This window comes from Cebidichthys violaceus, unplaced genomic scaffold, assembly GCF_023349555.1.
Source record: "Cebidichthys violaceus isolate CVI_PGR_0920_01 unplaced genomic scaffold, fCebVio1.0.p SCAF_8, whole genome shotgun sequence".
Lineage (NCBI taxonomy): Eukaryota > Metazoa > Chordata > Actinopteri > Perciformes > Stichaeidae > Cebidichthys > Cebidichthys violaceus.
In genome coordinates this window covers 12,300,644-12,326,076 of record NW_027176964.1, presented here as the reverse complement: position 1 = coordinate 12,326,076, position 25,433 = coordinate 12,300,644, and the positions used below count along the sequence as shown (strand labels likewise).

The 25,433-nt window shown below is 42.0% G+C and overlaps 1 protein-coding gene across 1 annotated transcript in view; it reads left to right on the top strand.

Moving 5' to 3' along the window:
• The window catches only part of LOC137892443 (receptor-type tyrosine-protein phosphatase F), a 91,055-nt gene extending 66,455 nt beyond the window's left edge, over nt 1–24,600 (top strand). Inside the window, exons 21-33 of the mRNA XM_068737563.1 lie at nt 259–291; nt 1,678–1,775; nt 5,779–5,902; nt 6,222–6,397; nt 10,837–10,956; nt 12,088–12,242; nt 12,765–13,050; nt 14,105–14,283; nt 17,787–17,913; nt 19,551–19,676; nt 20,699–20,853; nt 21,434–21,569; nt 22,696–24,600. Coding sequence (XP_068593664.1) covers nt 259–291; nt 1,678–1,775; nt 5,779–5,902; nt 6,222–6,397; nt 10,837–10,956; nt 12,088–12,242; nt 12,765–13,050; nt 14,105–14,283; nt 17,787–17,913; nt 19,551–19,676; nt 20,699–20,853; nt 21,434–21,569; nt 22,696–22,764 — 1,784 coding nt within the window. The 3' untranslated portion in view covers nt 22,765–24,600. The remainder of the gene's footprint in view (nt 1–258; nt 292–1,677; nt 1,776–5,778; nt 5,903–6,221; nt 6,398–10,836; nt 10,957–12,087; nt 12,243–12,764; nt 13,051–14,104; nt 14,284–17,786; nt 17,914–19,550; nt 19,677–20,698; nt 20,854–21,433; nt 21,570–22,695) is intronic.
• The last annotated feature ends 833 nt before the right edge of the window (nt 24,601–25,433 follow it).

The window sequence follows — 25,433 nt, the reverse complement described above, 5'->3', positions numbered from 1 at the left end:
GTGCCTTATACTCAGTGGTGCAGTTCAAACTGACGGTCACAGGGGAGTGTTTTAAAGTCAGGCTTTGTATGCACTTCTGTTTAACAGCCTAAACTACACTACTTGAATTGTCCTGAGAGAGCAAACACCACCCGCTTGCACACTCCAACCAGCTTGAAAGGTTATTTGCAGATACTGTTTGGCCCTGGTCTGATCCTGAGCCATCCCCATTGATTGAGTGTTCTTCTTCCTCCCTCCTTCACTCTCCTCTCTCCACAGGTCCCAGCTCTCATCGCTGCCCCAACACTCCAAGTTAGTCTGCTCTCTCACCTACTGTGTATTTCCCACACATGCAGTCTCTCTTCCTCTCTCACTTGCTCCTGATCCCATTCTCCTGTTGCAATCCTGACAGACATCACAAGCCCACAAGCTTGTAGCCTCTGGTGCTCCAAGGATGCAGCGATGTCCTCTCTTTGGCTGTGAACCTCCCACAACACCATTTTGGTGCGGAAACAGAGGACTAGATGGTTTCATGGATAGTTGAGCAGTGCGGACAGTTACTCTTGCTTTGCATTAGCCTCGTTAACTATGGCTTCACTCTCCATTTACCCAACAACGTAGCTGTAAAAGACCTGGGTGAACACGCACAAACACATACACATCAATGTTAATGCCCTCATAGGTCTCTCTGTGCTTTAATATTAAATTAGTGTAATTGGTCAGGTCTCATCTCGTGCAGTAGCCATAGTTACCAGCCATTAGCATTAAAGCAAAAATTAGCATGTTGTAGTCATTCATCTGAAAGCATGACCCATGACCTTACAGATGCGCTCAGCCAAAGGCACTAATGTTAATATGTATACCTTTTTAAAGAGTTTGACTACAAAGGATGTATGTAAGGTTAATGATGCTCCGTGTATAACTTTAGAGCCTCGTCATGCGTCACATACAGTTAACTTCTAACACATGAGGCAAGTTCCCAGCAATCCGTTTAAGCACAGAGCCTTGCCAAGTTCAGAGGCACAGGGGGAATTTGTGTCGGTAGATTAGCAATAAATCATCCAATAACTCTGCGATGAGAAATCTAGAGAGCGGCGGGGGGGGGGGGGGGGGTTGGTTGAAATTAATCCAGCCCAAGCGCTCCAGGCTGGGCCGAAAGATAGTCTATTGTAAGGAAAGAGATTTTCAAAGAAATGAGTTTTGGCTGGTGACCAGTCAGTTTTTTTTTTTTTTCTTTCTCTGGGAAGTGACAGTGTGACTGATTTGTAGAGACTTGTGGGTTCTTGCTCTGATCCCACCTCTGCCACCAAATGAGTGTTGTGGAGTCAGAGCGATGTCTGCCTCCTGCTTCCCTCCAGGAGCATGCTCACCCAGTCACTCATGTGCATCACCGTGCCAGCCCCACCTCTGTCCTCCTCACTTAGCATGACGATATCACCAAATGTCACCAGCCTGTTTTAACTTGTGCTCTCTCTCTCTCTCTCCTCTCTCCTCTCTCCCTCTCTTCATGCATTGTTGAACAAAGTGCACTCTACTCACCGTTACACAGCCACCTCATGGTCCCACTGGCAGCCTCACTCACCCTGTGGTCCAACCAGTGTTTGTCTAAGTCCATGTGCATGTTTGATGTAGGAACAGCAAGATCTCACTCTTTTCTTTGTTTTTTCCCCCCTCTTCCTCTTCCTCTTCCTCTCCCAGGAATGAGGGAGCACCCACCCATTCCAGTCATTGACCTGGCTGACCACATAGAGCGACTGAAGGCCAACGACGGCCTCCGCTTCTCCCAGGAGTATGAGGTAAGAGCCATGCACTTATGCTGTATCAGTGTTTCCCTCCCTTTCAAACTTGTAAATGTGCTTCTTCGTTATCGTGTCTGGGAGGTAGTTTTGTGTTTATGCCTCTTATGCATGTATTCTAAAAGGATTATGGACAACTTCTTTCGCAGACATTCTTCAGTCATTTTTACAACTCTATTACCAATCCCACCAGGAAACCAACACTTACATTGAATGCTGCGAGATGCTTTGTCACAAAACTAGCAGGTGGAGAGTTGCTTAAGCAATCTGTGTGCATCTTGATGTTTTCCCCGAAGAATGTTATTTTGCAGGCGCTCTCCCCAATGCAACTTGGTGAGGGATTATCTCTTGTCAGTGTTCTTCCTCAGAAAAAAGGGAGCGAATTTGCATTTAAAGTGGCACATAGTGGGTTTGGGGATGAAGCAAGGCCAGATGAAGAGAGAAGGCATCCTTGAATACAGAAAAACAAGAGCCGTCTTTTATTTATTTGTTCTGATTGTTCGATCTTTTTTCACTAATCAGCTCTATTCCTCACATTGATGGATCCATTTGGTTACTTTCTTTTTTTTAACTTCACCAAAAAAGTTACGTGATCTCCTCTGTCTGTTAGTGCAGAGGTCTTCAACGTTTTTCAGGCCAAGGACCCCCAAACTGATAGAGAGATGGAGCAGGGACCTCCCACTATATACAGTATATTGTATAAAATTGTGTTTTATATTAAACTGGGCCTAGTGCCATGTATAAACATACCTTGCTATTGTGAATTCAATACTAAGCTATTCAAATAATACACAGGTTCATATATTCATGTTTTTATTTCAAACATGTGCAAGGTACAGTGAGTAGGGTGGCCGTGCCACTGCCATTTAGAAACATACCTTGTATGATAATCATGCATACAAGCTATTCAAATTGACGTTTTTATTTTAAACATAAATGTGAAAACGAAAATGAGTGATGGCCTATTAGTGCCACTGCCATGCATAAACATACCTGTTATCTTGCGTACAATACCGAACTATTCAAATAATGGACAGATTCATGTTCAAGAAAAAAAAAAAATTGTCTAATCAACCAAAAATTACGCAGACCCCCTGCAGTACCTCCGCGGACCCCCTAGGGGTCGCGGACCCCCTGTTGAAGACCTCTGTGTTAGTGTGTTGCAATTTCACATCCCCAATTAAACTGATTTTGGTGAACTCGTGGCCTTTCCCCGAGCATCACCGCAAGGCCAAACCTGTTTGACTGTCCTGTTATCTGCCCTGTCCACTGTTTACTGAGAAATAACATCTATTTGATGTGCCTAAATTTCCACTCACCCAGTGGTGTTGGCTGCATGACAAACAAAAACATTTAGAAACATATGATGCTTACATCAACACCCAATGTTTGTGTGTTTTGTCCTGCATAAGTAAGTAATCCTTGAATTTAATCACATTTCATGCATGAGTTTTTCTCAATTTTAGTACTCACAGCTGAAACTGATGCATTCTAATACAACAACCATGTAATAAATCCTACCCTCACGAGTGTTATAGTGCCAGGTTTCTGTTGAAACTGTATGAAATCTGCAAGCAGGAGCCATTGTAATGCACAACAAAATACATACATAATATGATATAAATACATACAAAAAGATATATCTTATTTACCATGAAATGAACCGCTAGCTGGGGAGATAATGAGGCCTTGCTAGAAATCTGCACTAAATGAAGTGCTTTCCTATGTTGCTCAGTGCCTCTCCAGCGCATCACCCTCCCGGCCTGTTGAGTTAGTGTAAACCAATCAAGCCAGGGAAGTGGCTTGTATGACTGCAGGCAACCAGCCCGGCCCCAATTCCTCTCCGCACCAGTCATTCCAAGCCAGGGAAGACCCCCTCCATGGCCCGGCAGATGGCCGACCATCTCTGTGCCAGCCAAGGCACGGTGGCAGAGCTCGCGGAGCTTTGTCACAGTCACGTTCGCCGACTGCTCCTTACCCCGAGGCACAGAATATGCAGAAGCTTCACCGCTTTCCCTCCCTGATGTTTTAGGCGGCCTGACACTTCCTTTACCACCAACGCCAGTCCACATCACACTAAGCAATGAGCCCACTGGGTAATGAGCAGAATTTGACAATCAGGCATGCTGCAGCTCCCCCTCACAGTCTTTTCTGATCGCAGGAAGCATTATTACGCTGCAGTCATCATGGCATCATTATGTTCATTTGAAAGCATTTACAGTGTGTCTGCGAGAACACCTTGGGCGTTAGCTTCTCACCTCTTTCTACCATCTCTACCGAACTTGTTTGCTAGTTGTCATCAGTCTTGTGTGCCTGCTGAGTTCACTGAGCTCTCAAATGGATATGACATGTTTTGACTGCAAATAAAATCTTTCTCTTTGTAATGGTGGGCATGGACAGAGAAATTGGCAGTGCTGAGCTCATCAGCAGCAATAGGTCTATACCCACATGACTCTTCGTACTGAGCAATTTGGAACTGTTGTGGAAGACTTCTTCATATGAGCACTCCACATTTTTCATATCTTTTTCAGAAGCAAACAACACATAAATGGCTTTCTCTGGAAAAAAAGCTGTTTGTATATAACCTTTATGCCATATTTTTTACCTATGTAGGTGCCACTTTACTCCATAGGAAAACAAAGTGAGAACTAGAACCGTACTGTTGCTGTAGGAGAGCAATTTGCTGTACCAGATTTTCCAAGTAACTGGCATGTATCTGTATTGTTATAGTAAGGCAAACCTGCCTTAGGTTAGGACACTATACACCAGGACAACACTTTAAAAAAGGCTTTTTTTGCTCATCACTTAATGTCCCAGGATCCTAATCTCCACACTCTCCAGGCCTCACCTTGTGCCCTTTATTTTATCCATTATCCAATAATAATTATTATTAGGTTTGAGATGTCATGTTTTGACACTAGATAACCCCTAATAATTAAATTAGCGCTACAGCCATGTTAAGTAAGTGCAGGAATTTCGAAGGTGTCGACTCCTGCTGGATTTGCGAGGCGAAAGGTCTGGGGAATTAGTGGTCATGGTTCCGGGGGATCGATTCGGAATAACAAGAGACTCTGTGACATTATCGAGCCAAGGGATGGGAGGCCGTCACATATCTTCCCAGATCAATAGGTATGCAGTCTGTTGTCGTCTTAGCCCGAGAGACAAATGACGTAAGAAAGGAAGGGTTAGAACCAGAGAGAGGATGAAAGGGAGAGGGTGAAACAAAAATACAAGATAGGAAAGGGCAACAGAAATAGAAGATGAGAAAAGACAGAAAGAGGGAGGCTGGGAAGAATCATGGTTACCGTAAGCAGTCATGCATGTGACTTCTCAGAATTCGGTAATTCAATAGGACCATCCTAAAGGGAGAGGATGAGTGGTTGTGGTTGTGGTTGCCAGCAAGCTTCAGCATAACTTTTACTCATTCCCCAGCTAAAAGGACCATTTTCATCATGTTGGGTTTAGAAATAGGAGGAATTTGTTTGCTCTGTTGGCTCAATCCATGGACGATGGGCTTTTTGTTGTTGTTGTTGAATTAAATCACCAAAACAGTTGCCTTTATATTTCTGCTTCATTAGCATTGAAGGCATCACATGTCATGCAAATTGTCAACCCATTAATGCAGCACCAGCGGACGCAGGGGAGCCAGCAACATGGTACTTTGTCAGCTGATAGCTTGAGTCTGCACAATCTCCTTCACAGTATAAAACCTGTAGCGCTCCACTGTGGCTTTAAAGGGACACGATGTTGGTATATGTTCCATTTAAATGCTTTGTTGTCCACGGTGTACTGCGGTTGAATGGGTGACAGCAGACAGTAGGGTAATTGTGCCCTATTCCCTTACCCTCCTGTTTTGCTCCATTTTATCCCTTTAATACTCAAGAGCCTCATTTTGTGCTTCTATTCTCTTTCCTTTCCTTCTCCTTGTGTGTCTATCCACTCTCTCTCTCCCTCTCTCTCCCCCCTGGCTTCTGTTTCTTGTCTTTCCTGCCCTCTCTCACAGTCCATTGATCCAGGCCAGCAGTTTACCTGGGAGAACTCCAACATGGAGGTCAACAAGCCAAAGAATCGCTATGCAAACGTCATTGCCTATGACCACTCCAGAGTGGTGCTCACCTCTGTTGACGGTAAGAGCTCATGTATCCACTCAACCCCTCAGACAGCCATTGACAGAGGCTGCCATCGATCGAGACCTCCTTCACAAGTACAAAGGACATTTTGGATGCCTGCAGCTGCTGCTTTGGAAATCCCCCGTTTAACCACAAAACACATGTACCCTTTTTGCTTCAGTACAGACTGTCGGTCATAATATATAGATTAGAAAATACCATGCATTTTAAGTGACTTATGTGTTGAAAATTATTCTGATTTTAATCTGATCTCTGTTTCCGAGCAAGCTTATTTGATAAAAAATAAATAAACCAACACTTCTTGTTGTTGTTAAAGCCGTTCCAGGAAGTGACTACATCAATTCCAACTACATCGACGGCTATAGGAAGCAGAATGCCTACATTGCCACACAGGGGCCACTGCCAGAGACACTGAGCGACTTCTGGAGGATGGTGTGGGAGCAAAGGTCCAACACCATCGTCATGATGACCAGACTAGAGGAAAAGTCACGGGTAAGGAGAGAGGATGTCATTTACTATACAACTCTGACGATCACTGACTTCATTCCATAAAATTCATTATGTTTTCATTCCCTGACATGTGCATACTTAAAGATATAATCGCATTCATTATATAATTTGTGATAATAAACGACATATGAATTCACTATATATGATTTAATTATGAATAATAAGTCATAAATAATGACTACCTCATAATATATTTGACATAAACTAGTAAATATAGAAGCCAGAAATACATTTTACTCTAAATGCATTTGCATGCAGCAGATTATGAATTGATTTTATGTGCTACCCCACCCTTTACCACTACTTAGTTGACAAATCTACCAACAGGTGGCCTCTATGAATGGGGTTGTTATACTTGGAGGAAAACAGGTGACCGGGGCCATTGCAGTCAACAGTATCAGACGGATCAGACAGTCAGTGTTTGAAAATTGAACTGTGGCCAGAAATGGAGTTTCCTGACATATATATGTATATATTTATGTAGCTCAACTCTGGGGACGTAACGTTACTCCCAACAAAGCCGGAAGGCATATAGACACCCGGTCTTACTTTAAAGCAGGATTTGTCAGCCTGATCAAAGTCACAAGCTCTTCAAAGGATATTTTGGTTGTCTTTGGACTGTATCGCTTCGCGCTGCTTCTCTTCAGCAATCTCTAAAAACGTTTCCATCAATTCCGTCTAAATCTGTTGGTGAAGTAAAACTGCACAACAGCTTCTCACCATTTAACTTTTCCTTGCGATTTGCTTGCCATGACAACTTTGCATATGATGACAACATGTGCATACCCTCATATATGAACATGTACAGTGTCGTTATATTTAGAGGTTCATAATCATGCAAACACTTGAAACCGCTCAGAGAGTTCAATACTTGATTGCTACATATTTATTTTTGCAACACCATTCCGTGGTTTCATAAACATCGAGTGCCTCATTCGTGTTTGCACTTTCTAAATCTGGCTCTTGAAAGCCTCGGCACTGTAATGAAAACGCTGTAGTTGGAGTTAAGAGGATTGTCTCCCAAAAACACCTGTACACTCCTAAAAATATTCAAGCTAATAAAAGCAAAATAAAAGGAGCACATGGGCAACTTGAGATTCAAAAATGGGATGGGTTTATTTAATTACCATCACAAAATCATGCTCATGAACTCCATGGAGGAGTTAAATCAGTGTGGAGCCCTGCCAGTGTGTAATTCTTTTATTAGTGTGTGCACTCGGTGCCCTAATGAAAGAAAGTCCCCAGACTAAATACTGGAAGTAACAGGGATTGTAAATGAAAGAGTTCATTTCCAAAATCTTAGACATTGATTTTTTTTGAGGGATGGGTGGAAAATCATTACAAGAAGCTCTGTTCACTATTCAGTATCTATAGTGAGTCTGTAAAAAAAAAAAAAGCTAGCTTTTTGTCAAGTAAATTACTTACCATCCTTCAAAATGTACCATCATCTGTTTTAATTTTGAGCTATCGATGCAATCAATCATTTAGGCAAATTGTGGGCACACTATGTCTTTTTGGAAAGAGCTCATTTATTTGTACCTTGGAGAATATCTGCTGATATGGTCTGTGGAAATGCTTGATAAGGTGTTTTTTATTTCACTTTCGGGCAATCTCAGAGAGGATATACACATCCTCACAAATGCCTTCCCATATGTTTAGTGCATCTGAGCGGCAATTTCAGAGCTCTGTGATGGATGAACATGTTCATCCTGCTTTGATCTTAGGCTCACAGCCGCACATACATGCACAAGGACAAAATCAGCACACCACAACAAAAAGAACTTAAGAGAGAAATGAAACAGCCTCTCAACCTGTCCCAACCTCACACATCTGAGAGTCAATTGGCTTGCCAACACCATGGAAAGAGATGTATTGAACCAAACCTGCCTTTCTCCAATATGGTTGGAAAAGTGTTTTGTCAGGATGCCTTTAAATCTTCAGTATATCATCATTAAACGGTTCGGAGCTGGAATTTCCAAACCAGAAGAGGGTGTTTAATTACCCGCTACAAAGCGCATGTAGAGTTGTTATCTGCATTGCTGACATTTATACTATTACCATATACGGTATATATTAATGTGTTCACAGCTCGGAAAAATGTTTCTGTGTAATTACTCTTTGAACGCTGATGTCTATGAATCACAATTACAACCTCTGATTATTTTTGTTAATGACATTTTAAGTTAAATTAGAATTAGAAATGTCTGTGATACTAATAACTGTCACAATTTACTATTACTTTTCACAATATAATATGAGACATCTAACTGTGAATTGAATTGATTAAATTTGTTTCTGCATCAGTGCTGAAAATAACATTTATTTAATATGTGGATCTGTCCTGAACAATCAAATGAGACAGCAGAGTGCGTCAGACAAACTGTAGCAAGTTGATAATGAATAGACAAATAAGTTTAATAAGACAAAACTGAAAGACGACTGTACTCCCGATTAGACACATGCTATGCTACATTTTCGGGGATGTCTGTTATAAATTGTACATAAATTCACATCCTCTATTTGACTATTTCTCTCTCACATACGCACAAGGACACGATGAGTGAGTAACCTCCATCACCCAGCCAGACTGACATCTGATGCCAAACAGAACTGGAGCTTGACATATATGATGAGATCAGGCAGCAGGAAAAGTTTAGCTTCCGCTAGCACTGCTATCATTACCAGTTAGTAAAACCATAAAAGGTCAGGATGTGAAGTGAGACCAGAAGTATTAGTCTGTGTGTGTGTGTGTGTGTGTGTGTGTGTGTGTGTGTGTGTGTGTGTGTGTGTGTGTGTGTGTGTGTGTCTAGATAAGAGGTCTGTATCCTCTGCAAAAGGCCAGGCGACGACATATGAGAAGCAAGGTTCAAAGCAGAAGCTGATGATAGTGAAACCTGCGGTCTGTGTGTGTGTGTGTGTGTGTGTGTGTGTGTGTGTGTGTGTGTGTGTGTGTGTGTGTGTGTGTGTCTGTTTATGTGTGTTTGCGAGGGAGAATATGCCACCCAACCTCGAACAGCACAGAGATATTCATTACGGCGGTGACTGCTAATCCATATGTTTGTACTGCAAGCGGTTCCCCATCACTCAATTGAGTTTCTCCTGCAAGGTCTATCTCTGCCTCTGAATGGGAGATGTCACCAGGGGAGGTGAAATGTGAGGGGGTGAATTTGAACTCATTTTGTTTGTCGATTTGTACCAGCTCGCTGAGACAGCCGCGGTGCTTCCAAATGTCAGCTCGGTACCACGGTATCAATATGATTAGCTTAGCAGCAGCACATCTCTTCCTCTAATGTTATCCAAATCAATAGCAGCAAGTCATTGTCCCTGCAATTCTGACAGTTCGCTCAGTTTCTATATGTAAAAAGGGAGTTGAGCAGACATGTAGTGATTATGTGAAATGACAAGTTTTACCCACACACTTCTAAAATGTTTAGTTTTTTTTTAGCTCATGCTGTTGTTCAGAACGCCTGTGACTGATTGAAAATGGGTTCAGCTTATCATTTAAGACGTGTAGTAGGTGGAGCACATTGTTATGGACTGTTTTTCCAAACAAGGTTTTAGTCTTGAAAACTTCCACAGAGAATCGGCTGAGCCCAGAAGCTAGAAGCAAGACCAATCAGTGGGCAGAGTGTTTTGATAATGATGTGACTCATCGCCTCCAGATACTCCAGAAGTAGTTAAGGACATATTTTACCAACGTTTAATGAACAGACGCCTTATTATTGCAAAAACCAGAGCCAATCTCCCGTGACAGCCAGTCAGCAATCTCACAAGGAAGAGTTCATGTAAAAGTTGCGTTAAGTAGAGGTCAACAATTTTAAGTCCTTTTTTCTTCCAGTCTAATGCCAACTGATCCTAGCTAAAGAGAGGGAGTAAAGTTACATTCCTTTGTCATTTTCATAGATACACAGACTGAAGCAAAGCCACTCAGTGCCAGTGTTTAAAGGATCTTAAGCCTCATTCACAGTGAATACGTCATATCCAGTTGGACGGACCTGCTGTCCTTTCACTACAGGAGAGAACAGGCTTTTAGAAACGTGTCCCTCCACAATGCAGTGCCCAATCATCACAAATGCGCCAAAAGCATACATGACAAAGGGTTGCAAACCACCCGACAATTAGCTAATTGAGAACGATCACAGGCCGGTAAAAGACAAAGTGGGCTTTTTAATGCCCTTTTGAAGCCCGCTTCAAATGCTGACACACATGGATGCACATGCACATTCTCAATTCACTTGACTTTTTAGCAGATACAGGAGCTGACTCTTGAGTATTCAATTTTGAATTAGACAGTGGACAAAGTCTTTGATCTGACCTCTCTAATGTTCCCTCCGTGTTAATCAGTGTGATCCTACAAGCCTCGTGGTGGATGTTAGCGGCAGTTCAGTCCTGACAGTGTGCTCTCTCTCTTGCTCTGCCAGGTGAAGTGTGACCAGTACTGGCCGGTGCGAGGCACAGAGACCTACGGAATGATCCAGGTCACCATGCTGGACACTGTGGAGTTGGCCACTTACAGCGTCCGTACTTTTGCCCTCTACAAGGTACAGTACTGCCTTGTCATTTGCACTCAACCATATACCATACAAGAAGACAGCTGATGGTGTATATCAGATTGTTACTTTAAATAATGAGGTGATTGAACGAGTCTGAGCTTATGAATATCTTAATGTGTTTTCCTAGAAGACAATCTGTCTTTTAAACATCATATCGAGTACCTTATGAAAAAACTCTGAAGTTAGGGTTCTATTATAGAAACTAATGCTGTTTTTCTTTTGGTGCAAAGAAGACATTAATTCAGGTGGCGCTTTAACAGCAATTGATTATGGTGATATTTGATATATGCATTAAAGTTAATCTTGTTAGATTTGAAAATGTGTACAATGATGTACAAAATGTTACGATTTGTCTCTGATTTGGGTTTCGGCACACATCTTTGCACTTTGTATGAGACGGTTGGTTTGTCTTCCTTATGCGACCGTAGAACATTCTCATCTTTATAAGGCCATATTACACAAACTGCCCCTTATCTATGTTGTTTACTAATGCCGAAAATTATCAGGAGTTTTAGTTTAGTATTACTGGGGTCACATTTTAAAATGAACGCATTTTTGTATTTTTTCTGAAGACAGATCAAGGCTATTAGAACTGGAAACTTTTTTTGCACTGCTGTAACTGCTTTTTAACTTTCAAAAGTTGGTCTCTTGTAAAAGGCAATCAAATATTTCAGTTTTTCACTTTGATTCATATATTTCAGTGCTATGATGATGTGACTGATGTGTCCTTTACGTCTCCTCTTCCCTTTCTTTTTTCCATTACTTACTTGTAATTTCTAACGCTTCAGCAGTTTCTATCAGGAATTGTGACAATTCCAAGAAACCCTTTCTGAGAAACTGCTGAATTAGTGTAAATTATACTCCTTACCCACACCTACTGCTGTTATTATCTCGAGACCTTTGCTTAAAATGTGCTACATTTCTGATTAAATCACGTATGCTTTCAAATTTCAACTGTAGAATTTCCGCTCCCTTTCATCTAAACAGTGTGAACTTAACTTGTAAAAAACATTTTCCCCAAGCATGACAAGTTTAAAAAGCAGCCAATAACATATAAGTCAGGATGTCTTTGCGAACTTACACCTTTCTATGTTACTGACTTTTCTGACTCTCCTGCAGAATGGCTCCAGTGAGAAGAGAGAGGTGAGACAGTTCCAGTTCATGGCCTGGCCAGACCATGGGGTGCCTGAGTACCCCACCCCCATCCTGGCCTTCCTTCGGAGGGTAAAGGCCTGCAATCCTTCAGATGCTGGGCCCATGGTGGTCCACTGCAGGTGGGTGTAGACTAGAACAAGCGCACTGTGTGCCTACTGTAAATGAACTGCTAATTGTCACCATCACATTTATTTATTTCTTACATTACACATTCTCAATGTATCTGGACTCATCTCAACATTTTGATCTCCATACCTTTTTTAACCACATTGAGATGAACATTTGTCATGCATGCATATTAGCTCATATAATGTAAAGTAGCATTTTGAAACACAAACACAACAAAATAATTCACATTCTCATTTGAAAACTGACACTTTATAATAAAGTGCTCATTTACATCTTGTACGATAAATACTCTAGGATGATATATCAACTCAGTATTGCTGTAACTTAGTGGTTTATAAGTGCTTTGGATTTCCAGCTCAACACTGATAACCTTGAGCTGTAGTGCTAGTCATGTCTATAGATGTGTACCCATGTGTTTGTATTATCAGTGGATCTTGTTATACAGTGTAAACAGACGTGAGACAGTTATCTGTTTGTGAAATACATTTTTTCATCCGTCCTCACTCCATCAGTGCGGGCGTGGGCAGGACCGGCTGCTTCATCGTGATCGATGCCATGCTGGAGCGCATGAAGCACGAGAAGTCTGTGGACATCTACGGCCACGTGACGTGCATGCGTGCCCAGAGGAACTACATGGTCCAGACCGAGGACCAGTACATCTTTATCCACGAAGCACTGCTGGAGGCCGCCACATGCGGCAACACTGAGGTTCCGGCACGCAACCTGTATGCCCACATCCAGAAACTCACCCAGCCCCCGCCCGGCGAGACGGTCACTGCCATGGAGTTGGAGTTCAAGGTGATTGATTAGCACACACCTCAGACAAGTATTACTTAAGGCACTACTTGATGACTTTTTTAGTGTGAAAAATCTACTCCCGCAGGATGTAATGAAGCATTTAACTTAAGAAAAGACATTTCAGAACAGCTTTATCTGATTTATAGGGCACTGGATAGTTTGCAGGGGTGGCATTGTAACACTGTACAGGAAGTGAGTTTTTGTTAATTATTAACAGAAATTAGAGAAATTCTCAATCCACTCTGATCTAATAGAGTTCTGACCTTCAGGATGTCGCTATGTGATCACATAGAGGTTTGAATTAATTAATTCACCAAATAAGCCAATGCACAGGAATGTTGCATCAGTACATACGAACACACATGTTTCAGGGACAAATGGACCAGAACAAACTCACATTAACGCACAAACACAATAATACACCTACACATGGAGAATTACAAAAGTGACTGACCCTCGCCCAAACACACACAGCTGGTGTTCAAGGTGACTCGCAGTCACAAGCACACGCGCACCTTCTGTCAATAGCCATCGACTGTGATGTTATTACACACTTTCCTCCCAGCGCGGCTCTGCCATTAGCCCTCTTATGACCATGATCCATTCTGTTTGAAGTGATAATAGCATCTACACTCCTGCCAACAACGGAGAATGAAAGAGTGAGAGAATGATTGCGGCGTATGTGGGGGCCACAGCCTCCATGCCCGCACAGTCTGGCCACAACGTAGACACACAAATCCTAGAGTACCATGACTGTCCATACACACTCCTGTGCTGTCCATCTGCTCTGTCTATTGCCAGCACTGAGCTTGTCACACCCACAGTCCTCCAAGCTCTGGAACTCGATGGGAGACAAGTCTGTTGCACTTAGTTATACCTGCCAGCAGTATTTGTCTTTTATCTTGACAGGAAACTTGAAGTCTAAGTCTAAATAGAGACTTGACAGGGATGCGTTTCAGACTTCCTTGTTTGTTTACTGCAGGTCACAGGTCACTAATTTTTTTCCTCTCCATCTCTCCCCCTGTCTGATATCTTCCAACCGGTTATTAAACAGAGACTGGCCAACTCCAAAGCCCACACGTCACGCTTCATCAGCGCCAACTTACCCTGCAACAAGTTCAAGAACCGCCTGGTCAACATCATGCCTTTTGAGTCCACCCGCGTATGCCTGCAGCCCATCCGTGGCGTTGAGGGCTCCGACTACATCAACGCCAGCTGCATTGATGGCTACAGGTATGCAAAGGACTTCAACCTCAACATTTGACATGAATACAATGACAATGAGTCGACTTAAAGTGCTGACTTTGACCTTTAAAGGACAAGACTGCATTGTTCTATATTTATCTAATTAACAAACGCCATGAAGAGATCAAAGCCAGCAATGCATTAGTCCTCTCTCTCTCTCAATACTTTCAAACTTCAACACCATGCCACACTGCCTTTGGCTCTCATTTCCAAGTCTATTTGTTCATACTGAAGATGTAAATCTCAAAACACGATTCACAAATACATAGTTCATAAGGTTCGGTAATTTACCAAAACACCTGGGCACTGTAGTTTTTAGCAAGCGCGGCTCAAACGGAAGTAAATGGAGCATTTGTTGAGACTAATTTAAGTGACAGATTCAAACACATTTAGTGTTAAAAGGCAAATTTTACAATAACTTTCTGTCTTCTAGGACAGGGCTATAATCCCATATGGTTCCTCTGATGTGGATCTAATCTTGAACCTGAGAGTCTACACTGTAACCTTACACACATTATGTCATTTCAAATCCAATGTCCCGGAGTACAGAGCCAGCACAACAAAAATTGCATCACTGTCCTAAAACACAGCGGCGTTTCACAGTGGACTAGATGAAAATGCATGGGAGGGGACTGGAGATGAGACCGCAGTGGGTAGTATCCAGTTGCAAGAATTACTCGCGGCTCTGTCAATGTGGCTCTCGTCCGCTGAGCCACTACCACTTTCATACTGAAGCTACTGCATGTTCTTGTCTGCTCTGTGAGTCCAAATTGCTTCCTGGAGGGAGGAAGATGAAAAGGCAGCTCTCTGTTTTATATCTATATAAGTACCACAGAAGAGACAGCGAGAGCTAACTCTTCTATCGTTCAAGTGTACAGCGAGGGGATGGATTTAGCGAGCCTGAAATGCCATTCAGTCAATATGGGGTTGTGCTTCGTACCGGGCCATGAAGGAGACAACACCCTCCCCACCCCCCAACCCCCTCCTCTTCCTCCAGTTCTGTTGTTAATGAGACGGTGCTCCGCAGAGGCAGACCCTCTATTGTTGCTGTGTAAATAGCATAATTGCAGCAGGAGAGTAGTGTAATGAAGTGTGTTTCCAAACCCCTCCCTCCCTTTTCTTTTTTCTCATCCGTGTTCTCTGCTTTTCTCTTTTTTTCCCCTTTCCTTTTTTTATTTGTACCCCTTTCTATCTCAGTCTCTCACTATTCTCCTCCTCAATCTGTCTCCTCACGCCCTCTTCTCTCACTCGCCCTCTTAATTTTCCATCCAAACATCATGGCAGACACAGACATATCCGGGTGGGGACCTGTTGTGTGCACCGGCGGCACTGTGTGATTAAGCCCCTTTTAAAGCCTGGCCATAAATAAAAACTAAACAGGGGCCTCCAGTGCCCTTCACCCCAGCGTCTTCAAGAAAAGCCAATAATATGCTAAGCTAATGAGAGGCGAACCATTGATTCCAGCTATGAGCCCTGGATATGCTCCGATGCAGGCTGGAGTTTTAGCATTGTAATGAGGTTGAAATGAAACGCTATGTCCTCAAGCGCTGCAGTCATGTGGGATGATGCAGAGAGTGCTTTGTGCTGTTTGGCAGCGCGCTCATCAGGACACTGTGTGCAGAGAAGTCAGTTTTGTGTGGTACGGTTAAAATTGTTTTTGTTTTGGCTAGGGGCTGTATTATGGGGAGGTTAGAGGGGTCCACCCTATCAATTTGAAATTTAGCATTCATCCCCTGCTTAGCTTTGCTTTCCTTCTCTGCCCTTCCCTCTCTTCTGCCTCTGCTCCAACAGCCCCCTTTCCTCATTTTCTTTTTTTTCCACTCTCCTCTCCTCTCCTTCCTTCTCCTTTTCTCTCCTCTCCTCTCCTCTCTGTTCTTCTCCTCTCCTCTCCTCTCTTCTGCTCTGCTGTCCTCTCCTCTCCTTTTCTCTCCTCTCCTCTCCTCTCCTCCTCAGCAGTCAGTTTCACTTTGTACTCTGATGACCAGCTGGAGAGAGCAGTGCTCACTCTTTTCATCTCCTCTCTACATTTTCCTCTTAACATCCTCTCCCTCTACTTTGTACACCTCCTCTCTTTATTTTGCATTTCTCTTTCCCCCGTTTTCATCTTTTTAATTTGATTCCTCACTCTGTTGCCTTTCCCTCCTCGTATGCCATCTCCTCTCCTCTCAACCAATCTGTTGTTTCTTTATTTGTGCGGGCGAAGCCCTGAGCATATTCTAATCTCCCGGTTCCACATTAGTGCCTTGCCTGCAGCACCTTCATTAGTTGTTCAGCCGTGGCTCAGTGTGTGACTGAGTGTGTGTAGTAGCGTGTCTGAATATACATGCGAAACTACTGCAAGCATATATACGTACACCTGAATGCAAACTTACATGTGCTGCAAACATGTGAGAGTGTGTGTGCACAGAGTGGGTTTTGTGTTGGAGCTCCATCTCACTTTGTTGATCAGTGCGCTGCTGCCACCTGCTGTTTGACAGAAAAACTGCTCAGCTGAACCAAAGCCACGTAGGACACCAGCACTGCTTTGGCTCAGTGGATGAGCTCATCTCTAGTGTAGTGAGCATATCACTACTCTCTCTCTCTCTCTCTCTCTCTCTCTCTCTCTCTTTCTCTCTCTCTGTCTCTCTCTCTGTCTCTCTCTCTTTCTCTGTCTCTCTCTCTCTCTGTCTCTCTCTCTCTGTCTCTCTCTCTCTATATCTGTCTCTCTCTTTCTCTCTGTCTCTGTCTCTTTCTCTCTCTCTCTGTCTCTCTCTCTATATCTGTCTCTCTCTTTCTCTCTGTCTCTGTCTCTCTGTCTCTCTCTTTGTCTCTCTATCTCTCTCTCTGTCTCTCTCTTTGTCTCTCTCTTTCTCTCTCTCTCTCTTTCTCTTTATCTGTCTCTCTCTCTCTCTCTCTCTCTCTCTCTCTCTTTCTCTCGCTCTCATTCTGTGGTGCTATACAGAGGAAAGGGGGAAGATGTAGAGGGTCTATACAGGCTTAAATAGCTCAGTGATGATAGTTGCCAGGGATTATTTGCTATGTTCATTTAATGTGTAGGAATTTGTCTTGTTGGCATGAGGTTAGAGAACATTTTCACAAACAGTGCAAGGACAACAGGACATTCAATTTGCAGCTAAATGCTTTTCAGCAGCATGGCCTGATGGGTTTTGATTCCCTTTCCTACAACTGGTATATAAATGTCCACTAAATGGTGGCTTTCATAGAACAAAAGCCAGCCTTTGAATTTTGTTGAAAAAAAAATTGTGTCTGAATGTATTGGAGCACTTTATATGACACCAGTTTTGTTGCATGTCTTTTATCCTGTCTGTTATTAAATTTGTGGGTTGGTTTAGCCGTCTCTACATCAACAGCACACTTTATCACTAAATCCAATTCTTGTTATTGCTTTGAGATACCGCTTTATAATACCAGCTGTAAAAGCACCGTCAAATTCTTAATTATTATGTGTTGTTTTTAATCTGTGCCTCCTCTATGTGGTGTTGTGTCCTTAGACAGCAGAAGGCCTACCTGGCAACACAGGGCCCCCTGGCAGAGACCACCGAGGACTTCTGGAGGATGCTGTGGGAGCACAACTCCACCATCGTCGTCATGCTCACCAAGCTACGAGAGATGGGACGGGTAATACACAAACACATACTACATGAATGTGTGCAGCACTTATAAGGACATTGGGCCATTTTAGGGAATGAGTATAATGTTTTTGAGTTCAGTCGGTTCAGCTAAGCTATTGCGTCATTCTGCTTAAATATTAATTCTTCCAACCCTGAACAATAACTTTGGTTGAAAGTTAACTTCCTTATCACCATGACTGGAGTACATCTGGTTTGAAACTTTTATGCTACTGGGTCAGAGTTGTCAATAATTCCAAGCATAATGATACTTCCCCTACCGCTTGACTGCTTCACACTTTGTGAAAAATGGAATCTCTTTTTCCTAACAAGAGAGCTAAATAGTAATTCTTTTAAACTTTTTTTTAAGCAGACCGTCTATTGATACACATCTCTAAGTTTGTGATAACACACCTACTGCATAAGATCCCGAGGTAGTAAATCAGTGACCTTAAAGAAAGTTGTGAATCTTAAATATCCACTTTTTGGGAAACACAACGTATTTGTTTTCTTGCTCAGAGTTAGATGAGAAAATCAATACCACTCTCACATCTGATCTTTAAATATAAGGCTCGAGCCAGGAGACACTTAGGTTAACATCAGGACTTGAAAAAGAGGGAAATAGATAGTCTGGCTTTGTCAGAAGTGACTTCTTGGATTCTCTCCCTTTTCAATAGCTAGTTCCTTCAATACAGCATGATGTTCATTTGGTAGATTCTGTCCCCATTTAGAGTCAAGTAGAAGATAAAGCAGGGTATGCTTTAGGGCGGGACTACCTTGTGATTGACAGGTCGCTGCCACAGCGTTGTCCGGTCAGTCTGTGTTTTCGTCTTACAGCTTTCACCCTTTCGTTAATTCAACTTAATTGTAACATTCAGAGTCCGGTTGTACTTAGCCCCACCCTCTCGTGTCACTTCTGTTTCCAAACAACAAGATGACTAAGGCCAAAAAACAAGATGGCCGAACTAGGGGCTTCAAAACTGTAACCCACAAACCATTGGGTGACGTCACTATGACTACGTCCACTTCCTATATACAGTTTATGGTTTTTAGTCTTTATGGTAAGCTCAGCTAATCAGCTGCTGGCACCAGCTTCATGTTTAAGGGACAGATAAGAGAGAGGTATCAATAATCTCACCTAATTTTCAGCAAAAAAAACGAGCAAGCTTATCACTCAAAACTTGAAATGAAGGAAAGAAGGCATGATGCCTTCATCTTGTACCAGTTTGATTAAATCCATAATATCTTTGACTGAGCTGTTTTTTGTGATTATGCATGCGATTCTGACAGCACTTAACTGTGTTGCATAGCTTTTATCACTCTCTCATCAATTATAGTTTATGAACAAAAGCCCTCATGCACATCATCGCTGTAGTTAAGAACACAAACAAATGATGTAAATATTTTGCCACCATAAATTAATAGGACAATATTTCAGATTAATCACAGATTAATCTCTCCTTTTGTAAGCAGAGACCTTCTCATCACTCAAAATGACTAATAACTTACAGAAAACCTACTAATAATATCCTGTAATTGTACACATGGAAGTCATTATGTAAGAGTCTATTATTCCCATGAATGTGTTTGGAAAAAGATTCTTTGAATACAAGTACTTCAAATTTTGCCTCCCCTTGTCTTTTGTAGGAGAAGTGCCATCAGTACTGGCCAGCAGAGCGTTCAGCCAGGTATCAGTACTTTGTGGTGGATCCAATGGCTGAGTACAACATGCCCCAGTACATCCTCAGAGAGTTCAAAGTCACAGATGCCAGGGTATGTTGGTCTCACTCTGGGTGTGAAGATCTGTGGGTTTGCCCTTGTGTGTCTGTGTGTGTGTGTGTCTTCGTGTATGTGTCCATGTGTGTGGGTGAGGATTGATTGGCATTTTCCTCAAATACAACTATCCAACTCAAATCCCTCCTAATTTTAGGTTTGCATACAAAGGCTGACAGTCCTGCTAAGTGTTAAGAATTATACTGGCTGTGATTTCAAGGTAGAGATGATCAGAACGCATCCCGTGTTATTTCTCCTGACAGGCTGACATCAAGTGAATGCACCATCAAACATGTTTACCCGGATTTAGCAACAGTGTACTTGCTCTATGGATTGTGTGTGTGCGTATGTGTGTTCCAAGATCACTGTGAAAATACATGAAAAGCATAGCCTTCAATCCCCAAGGGCCAGTACTGCAACTCCCTGTGATGCAGTATTTTCAATGGGCTATAAATATACTTTACTGTCATGAGAAGGCCCACAGCACTGCACTGCACTCTAATCCCACACCCACTCCTTCTTCCACATATACATCTATATATACAGTATGCGCATAGAAAGAGAGATAGATTCAGAAATACATTCCTCATATGCACGAAAAACATTTAATTCACACATGCTGACATCACAGTGCTGTCAAATTTACATTAGGACTCCAGCTCGCAGTAAGTGTCTGTCAGTCCTGGTCCTGGAGTGCCAAAGTCCTGCTGGTTTTCTCTCCAGCTTTATTCATATTGCATCTCAAGTGTAAATTAGATGATTTTATGACTGCAGTGAAAACTCACAGGGTTACGGTAGTCGAAGGCGTCGACTGTGGTTTTTGTTGTTGTTGCTGAGTGCATATTAGAGTGAAGGCTGCAGAGAGAGATGTGTGAAGCAGAAACTGCAAAGTACAGAAGAGTGTTATATGCTTATAGTGATAAATAAAAGCATTGAAGAAAGTTCAGCTGAATTATGCACACAATATGCATCACCTACATTTTTTGTATGTCTCGTGAATGTACTTATTTGCTGCCCCTCAGGACGGCCAGTCCAGAACAATCCGCCAATTCCAGTTCACTGACTGGCCCGAGCAAGGAGTGCCAAAAACTGGAGAAGGCTTCATTGATTTCATTGGACAAGTGCACAAAACCAAGGAACAGTTTGGACAGGATGGACCAATCACTGTACACTGCAGGTGAATAAGATCATGAATTCATTTTAGAATTTTAGAATCATAACATTAAGAGAAATCTGGAGACATATGGTGTGGCTGCTACTTCAGAGCTCTATATAGGCTTGAATAACGATGCAGCAGCAGAGTTCTTAAATGATATAACCTTTGTTCAACATGCACGAAGTACAAGCAACTGAGATATTGACAGAAATGTATACCAAATTTCAGATTTCCGGTGATTGTCTGCACTTCCTTACAATCCTGCACAATCCTTAAAAACGTTTAACATCATCCTGTGTGGAATATCACATATTCCACTCTATAGTCATTTAGGAGGCTGTTGTTTGTGGTGCTGTTGAACTGTATTATGTTATACTGAGAGGTATTTTAGTATTTAGTCGTTATTGACAAAGTACTTAATGTCCAAATGCTGTTTGAGCCAAGAGTATAAGACATACTGCACACATACAGTGCATTAGAATTCAGGTTTAAATGCTTACAGTTCAGGCTCTCCTAAAAGAAGCCTTTTTTTACCATGTTGAATGTTAAAGTCATAAAGAGTTTAGTGTTCTAAAGACTCCTGTGTGCGTGTGCCCTTCAGTGCCGGGGTTGGCAGGACCGGAGTCTTCATCACCCTCAGCATCGTGCTGGAGAGGATGAGGTACGAAGGAGTGGTCGACCTCTTCCAGACAGTGAAGACACTTCGCACCCAGCGGCCTGCCATGGTGCAGACAGAGGTAAGAACAGAGATTGTTCATACTCAGTATCTCACAGTGACAGGAAGGTATTCCAAAGTCAGTATTGAATATTTTTACCTCTGAGAACTTGATGTTATCTAGTAAGTGTCCTTTCTTGAACAGTGGTTTTAGAGGTGCTTCAAAAATCCTGTAGCAAACTCATCTGGTGCTATCGCAGAGGGCCAGTGGCAAATTTTCCTCAAATTAAGAATTGATAAATATGTTCCGTCACAAACAGGCAGGCATCTTAAAAAGCATATTAAAGAGGACAGTCATGGTGGGAATTTAAATGAGTTCATAAACATTTTATGATAAAGAGAAGAAGTTTGATTTTCTCAAATAGGCTACTGTGACTCAGTTGTTTATCATACAAAAGTACTTCAGCTGTAGTAAAGGAGAAGAGTCACTTTATTACTTCTGATTCAATAAACTTAAAATAACATCATTTTGGTTAAGCTCACCACACATTATTACATTCTTTATTTTGCATGCAAAATTCTTCAGTGAGATGCAATTCGTCTCTTCACTGCTGAGATTGCAGTGACAAAGGAACATGACCAGCTTTTTGGTGTCTTGTGCTGTGTGACCTGAAAACCTTGAAGCTCAATATGAAAATCCCCATGTATATTGGTTAGCTATATACAAATGTAGCCATAATTGAGTCAAATAAAGTTGATTATACTTATAAAGCCCAATATCAAAAATTACAAATTTGCCTCAAAGGGCTTTACCATCTGCACAGCATACATCACCATCATACTCGAGGCCCCCCCCCCCCCCCCTAAATAAATAAATAAATAAAATAAAAACACACAAAAAGGGTTAAAGTAGAGATCACATGTGATCACATTATCCGCAACGGCAAATCTGTCCAGGGGCTTAAAAGTGGCTTCCTCACTTCCTACCCCCTACTTCCACAGCCATCTCCTAACTTCAATTTGATCTCAACTACTCACCTGTAAAGTTGAGCCGAGGAGGGATCGCTCTCCCAGGACAGACAGACATGCAATAGATGCTGTGTGTGCAGAGCAGACCAGAGTAATAAAATGACCAGTGATATTACAGACATGCATACATTAGAGACTTTTTTACGGAGAGTCCTCCTCCTCCTCCTTTTCTTCTCCAGGACCAGTACCAGTTGTGCTACAGGGCAGCATTGGAGTACCTGGGGAGCTTTGACCACTATGCAACATAACCACTCCCACCGAGCAGCCTCCCTGGTCAAACCTCTCAGGAGTGTGCCAAGTGTCCCATCTCAGCCACCATCCACTCACTTGAACCCCCAAAAACCCGACCCCTCGCAGCTACCAGAGTGGAGGAGAAAGGGACGCGCTTGCAGACCCGGCGACGGGGTTCAACCAATCACAGAGATCCACGCCGACTTATCCAACAACATGAGATTTTGCTTTAAAAATAATAACGGAAACATTACAATGACTATGACAAATATGACAACTCTTGTACAGATGCGACAGCGCAGATTGGCAGCTCGCCTCTCTGCTCTGTCGAAGCCAAACCTCCCTGATTGTCAAAGGCTACTGGTAGCACTAAGAGAGCACTCTCTCTCTGTTTTTTTGTTAAATTTATTGTCAATATTATGATTCATTATGTCAAATGTTATTGTTTAGTATATTTGTTGTTTTAATAATCATTTTAACATCAGACATTTTTTTCTGTCTTAAACTGCCCAGCCTGAGGCGTGCATTACTTTCATAATTGGTACTTTTTTGTTTTTATTCTTATTTTAGGGTACTTTAGCACAAGGGACATGTATTTTTAACACGTTCCTAGATACTAATACAGGAGGACCACTGTTCTCTGAGCTGCTGTCAGATTTCTTTTGTCACCTGACATTATTGTTTTATTCATTGTATGTGTCATAAATATTGTGTTTGGTCTTACTCAGTTCAATAACTCAAAAAAATTGCCTTTTCACTTGCCGTTTTGGATAAAAAAAAAAAAAAATCAACTTTGAGAAAATTGATTTCAGAGCACACACTTGCTAAAGTTTGGCCTGTAGACGTGGTAGCTACTTATAAAACAAGACGTGAATTAGCTAACAAGAGACTAAATCAGAGGTGTACAGAAGTGGAAAGCACATGATTTCTACGTGTTGTTTTGTTTTGTTTTTCATCAGAAGCCTATGGCATTGAGGCCTTCATACTCCACAGCGGAGAACTTACCTGAGGAAAACAGACTTTTGTACCCGAAGGGTTAGTTGACAGAAAATAATCTCCCTGATTTCCGAATAAAGTTGCTCTTCAAGTCCCTCCCATCTCCTCGCTGCCCATTAGTCTGGTCAGTCTGCTGGAGTTGAGCCACACAGACCGAAAGGAGCGGAAGTGGTTCATATGGGCTGCGGAGTAGAGCCAACAACGCTGGCACCTGTACAGAATCAACCATTCCTACCAGAGGGAAAGAGACTCGGCCCTTTGGACTGAAACCTGATATTATTTTATACAGAAATAGAACTATAAATATTGATTATATATATGTATAATTACACATAGATATATAAACAGCTTCAAAGGTATATTGTTAAAAAGGATTAATTCCGCTGATCTACCAACCCTAGAGACACTGCAGAGATCCTGCTGTCCTAGAGTGTGTATTAATGGAAACACCGTTGTATCTACTGTACTACCATAGTAATCTTTGACAGCTGGTTGTCCGTCTGAATGAGGAAAAACAGCACAACCCCCCACCCCACCCATTAAAATGGACTACTCCTCACCCAATCGCACCACTCAAGCACACATCTTCTCCCACACGAGCCGCAGGAGGGGAGCATCTAATCGCGAGAGGCCTAAACGTTGTGGTGGAGGCGGTGGTGGGAGGGAGGGGGACTTGAAAACGCTGGCGATAAAAACTAAAATGTTCATTTTTACCTTGTGAATGCTTAGTGCTGTAGGGGTTCGATCTGTTGTACACACAGTCTGTTTTCTATTTGTTGATAAAGAACTGGAATTTAAAAAGAAACTGTTGATGAAAATGAAAAAAAACATTGATGTTAATAAAGTTAAATAATTGGGTTTTTGTACAAATCTTGGTTTGTGACGCACTTCTTGATCCTGTCCTGTTAACAAAATGTTAACGGTTAAATTCTTAAACGATAGAACCTTCAAAGTTTGCTCTTTCGCCCTGAGGGAAACCAGGAAACTGTCTGCTTTTGCCTTTGTTTCCAGGGATGTTGACTTTTATTCTGCCCAAAAAGTGTTCCTGATGTATGACCACTGTATCCTTTGTGATGTGTCCTTACAGCCGTCCCATTCTCGTGAGTGAATCTCAGGAATCTCTTGAGCACATTTTATTACATGTGGCACAAGCATCCACTTGTGCTCAAGGATGAACTGATTATAATTTCATGGTCAAAGATCACTGTGACCTCACAAAACACATTTATGACCGTAAGTCAATAATTCATATGGTAATTATGACAATTTCACACAAATGTCTAATAGGATAAAATAATGAAGTGATGACATTTTGGACAAATATAGATGTAAGCTGCAACTTGACTGGTTAGCGGAGCCATATAACCACAAGGAATTAGTTATAGTGAGCAATTTATGCTCACTATCACTATATATCCCCTAAATTTATACTTATCCCCAAAATGATCATTTGTATTTCAATTACTCACCCTGTTACCTCGAATTCTCACACTAGTCTCACACTTGCACAGGCAGATGTGTTTTAAATTGAAAGGTTTAAACGAAGATTCATGCGTTTGAGAACTAATGAGTATACAACTGGATAAATGGGATTTGGATTATGCTGGATTTACAGAATGTGAGAGTTTTTTAACAGATGTTTTACTTCAATCCATCAAGAATTCTTCTCCATTTTTTGGTTCGTCATACG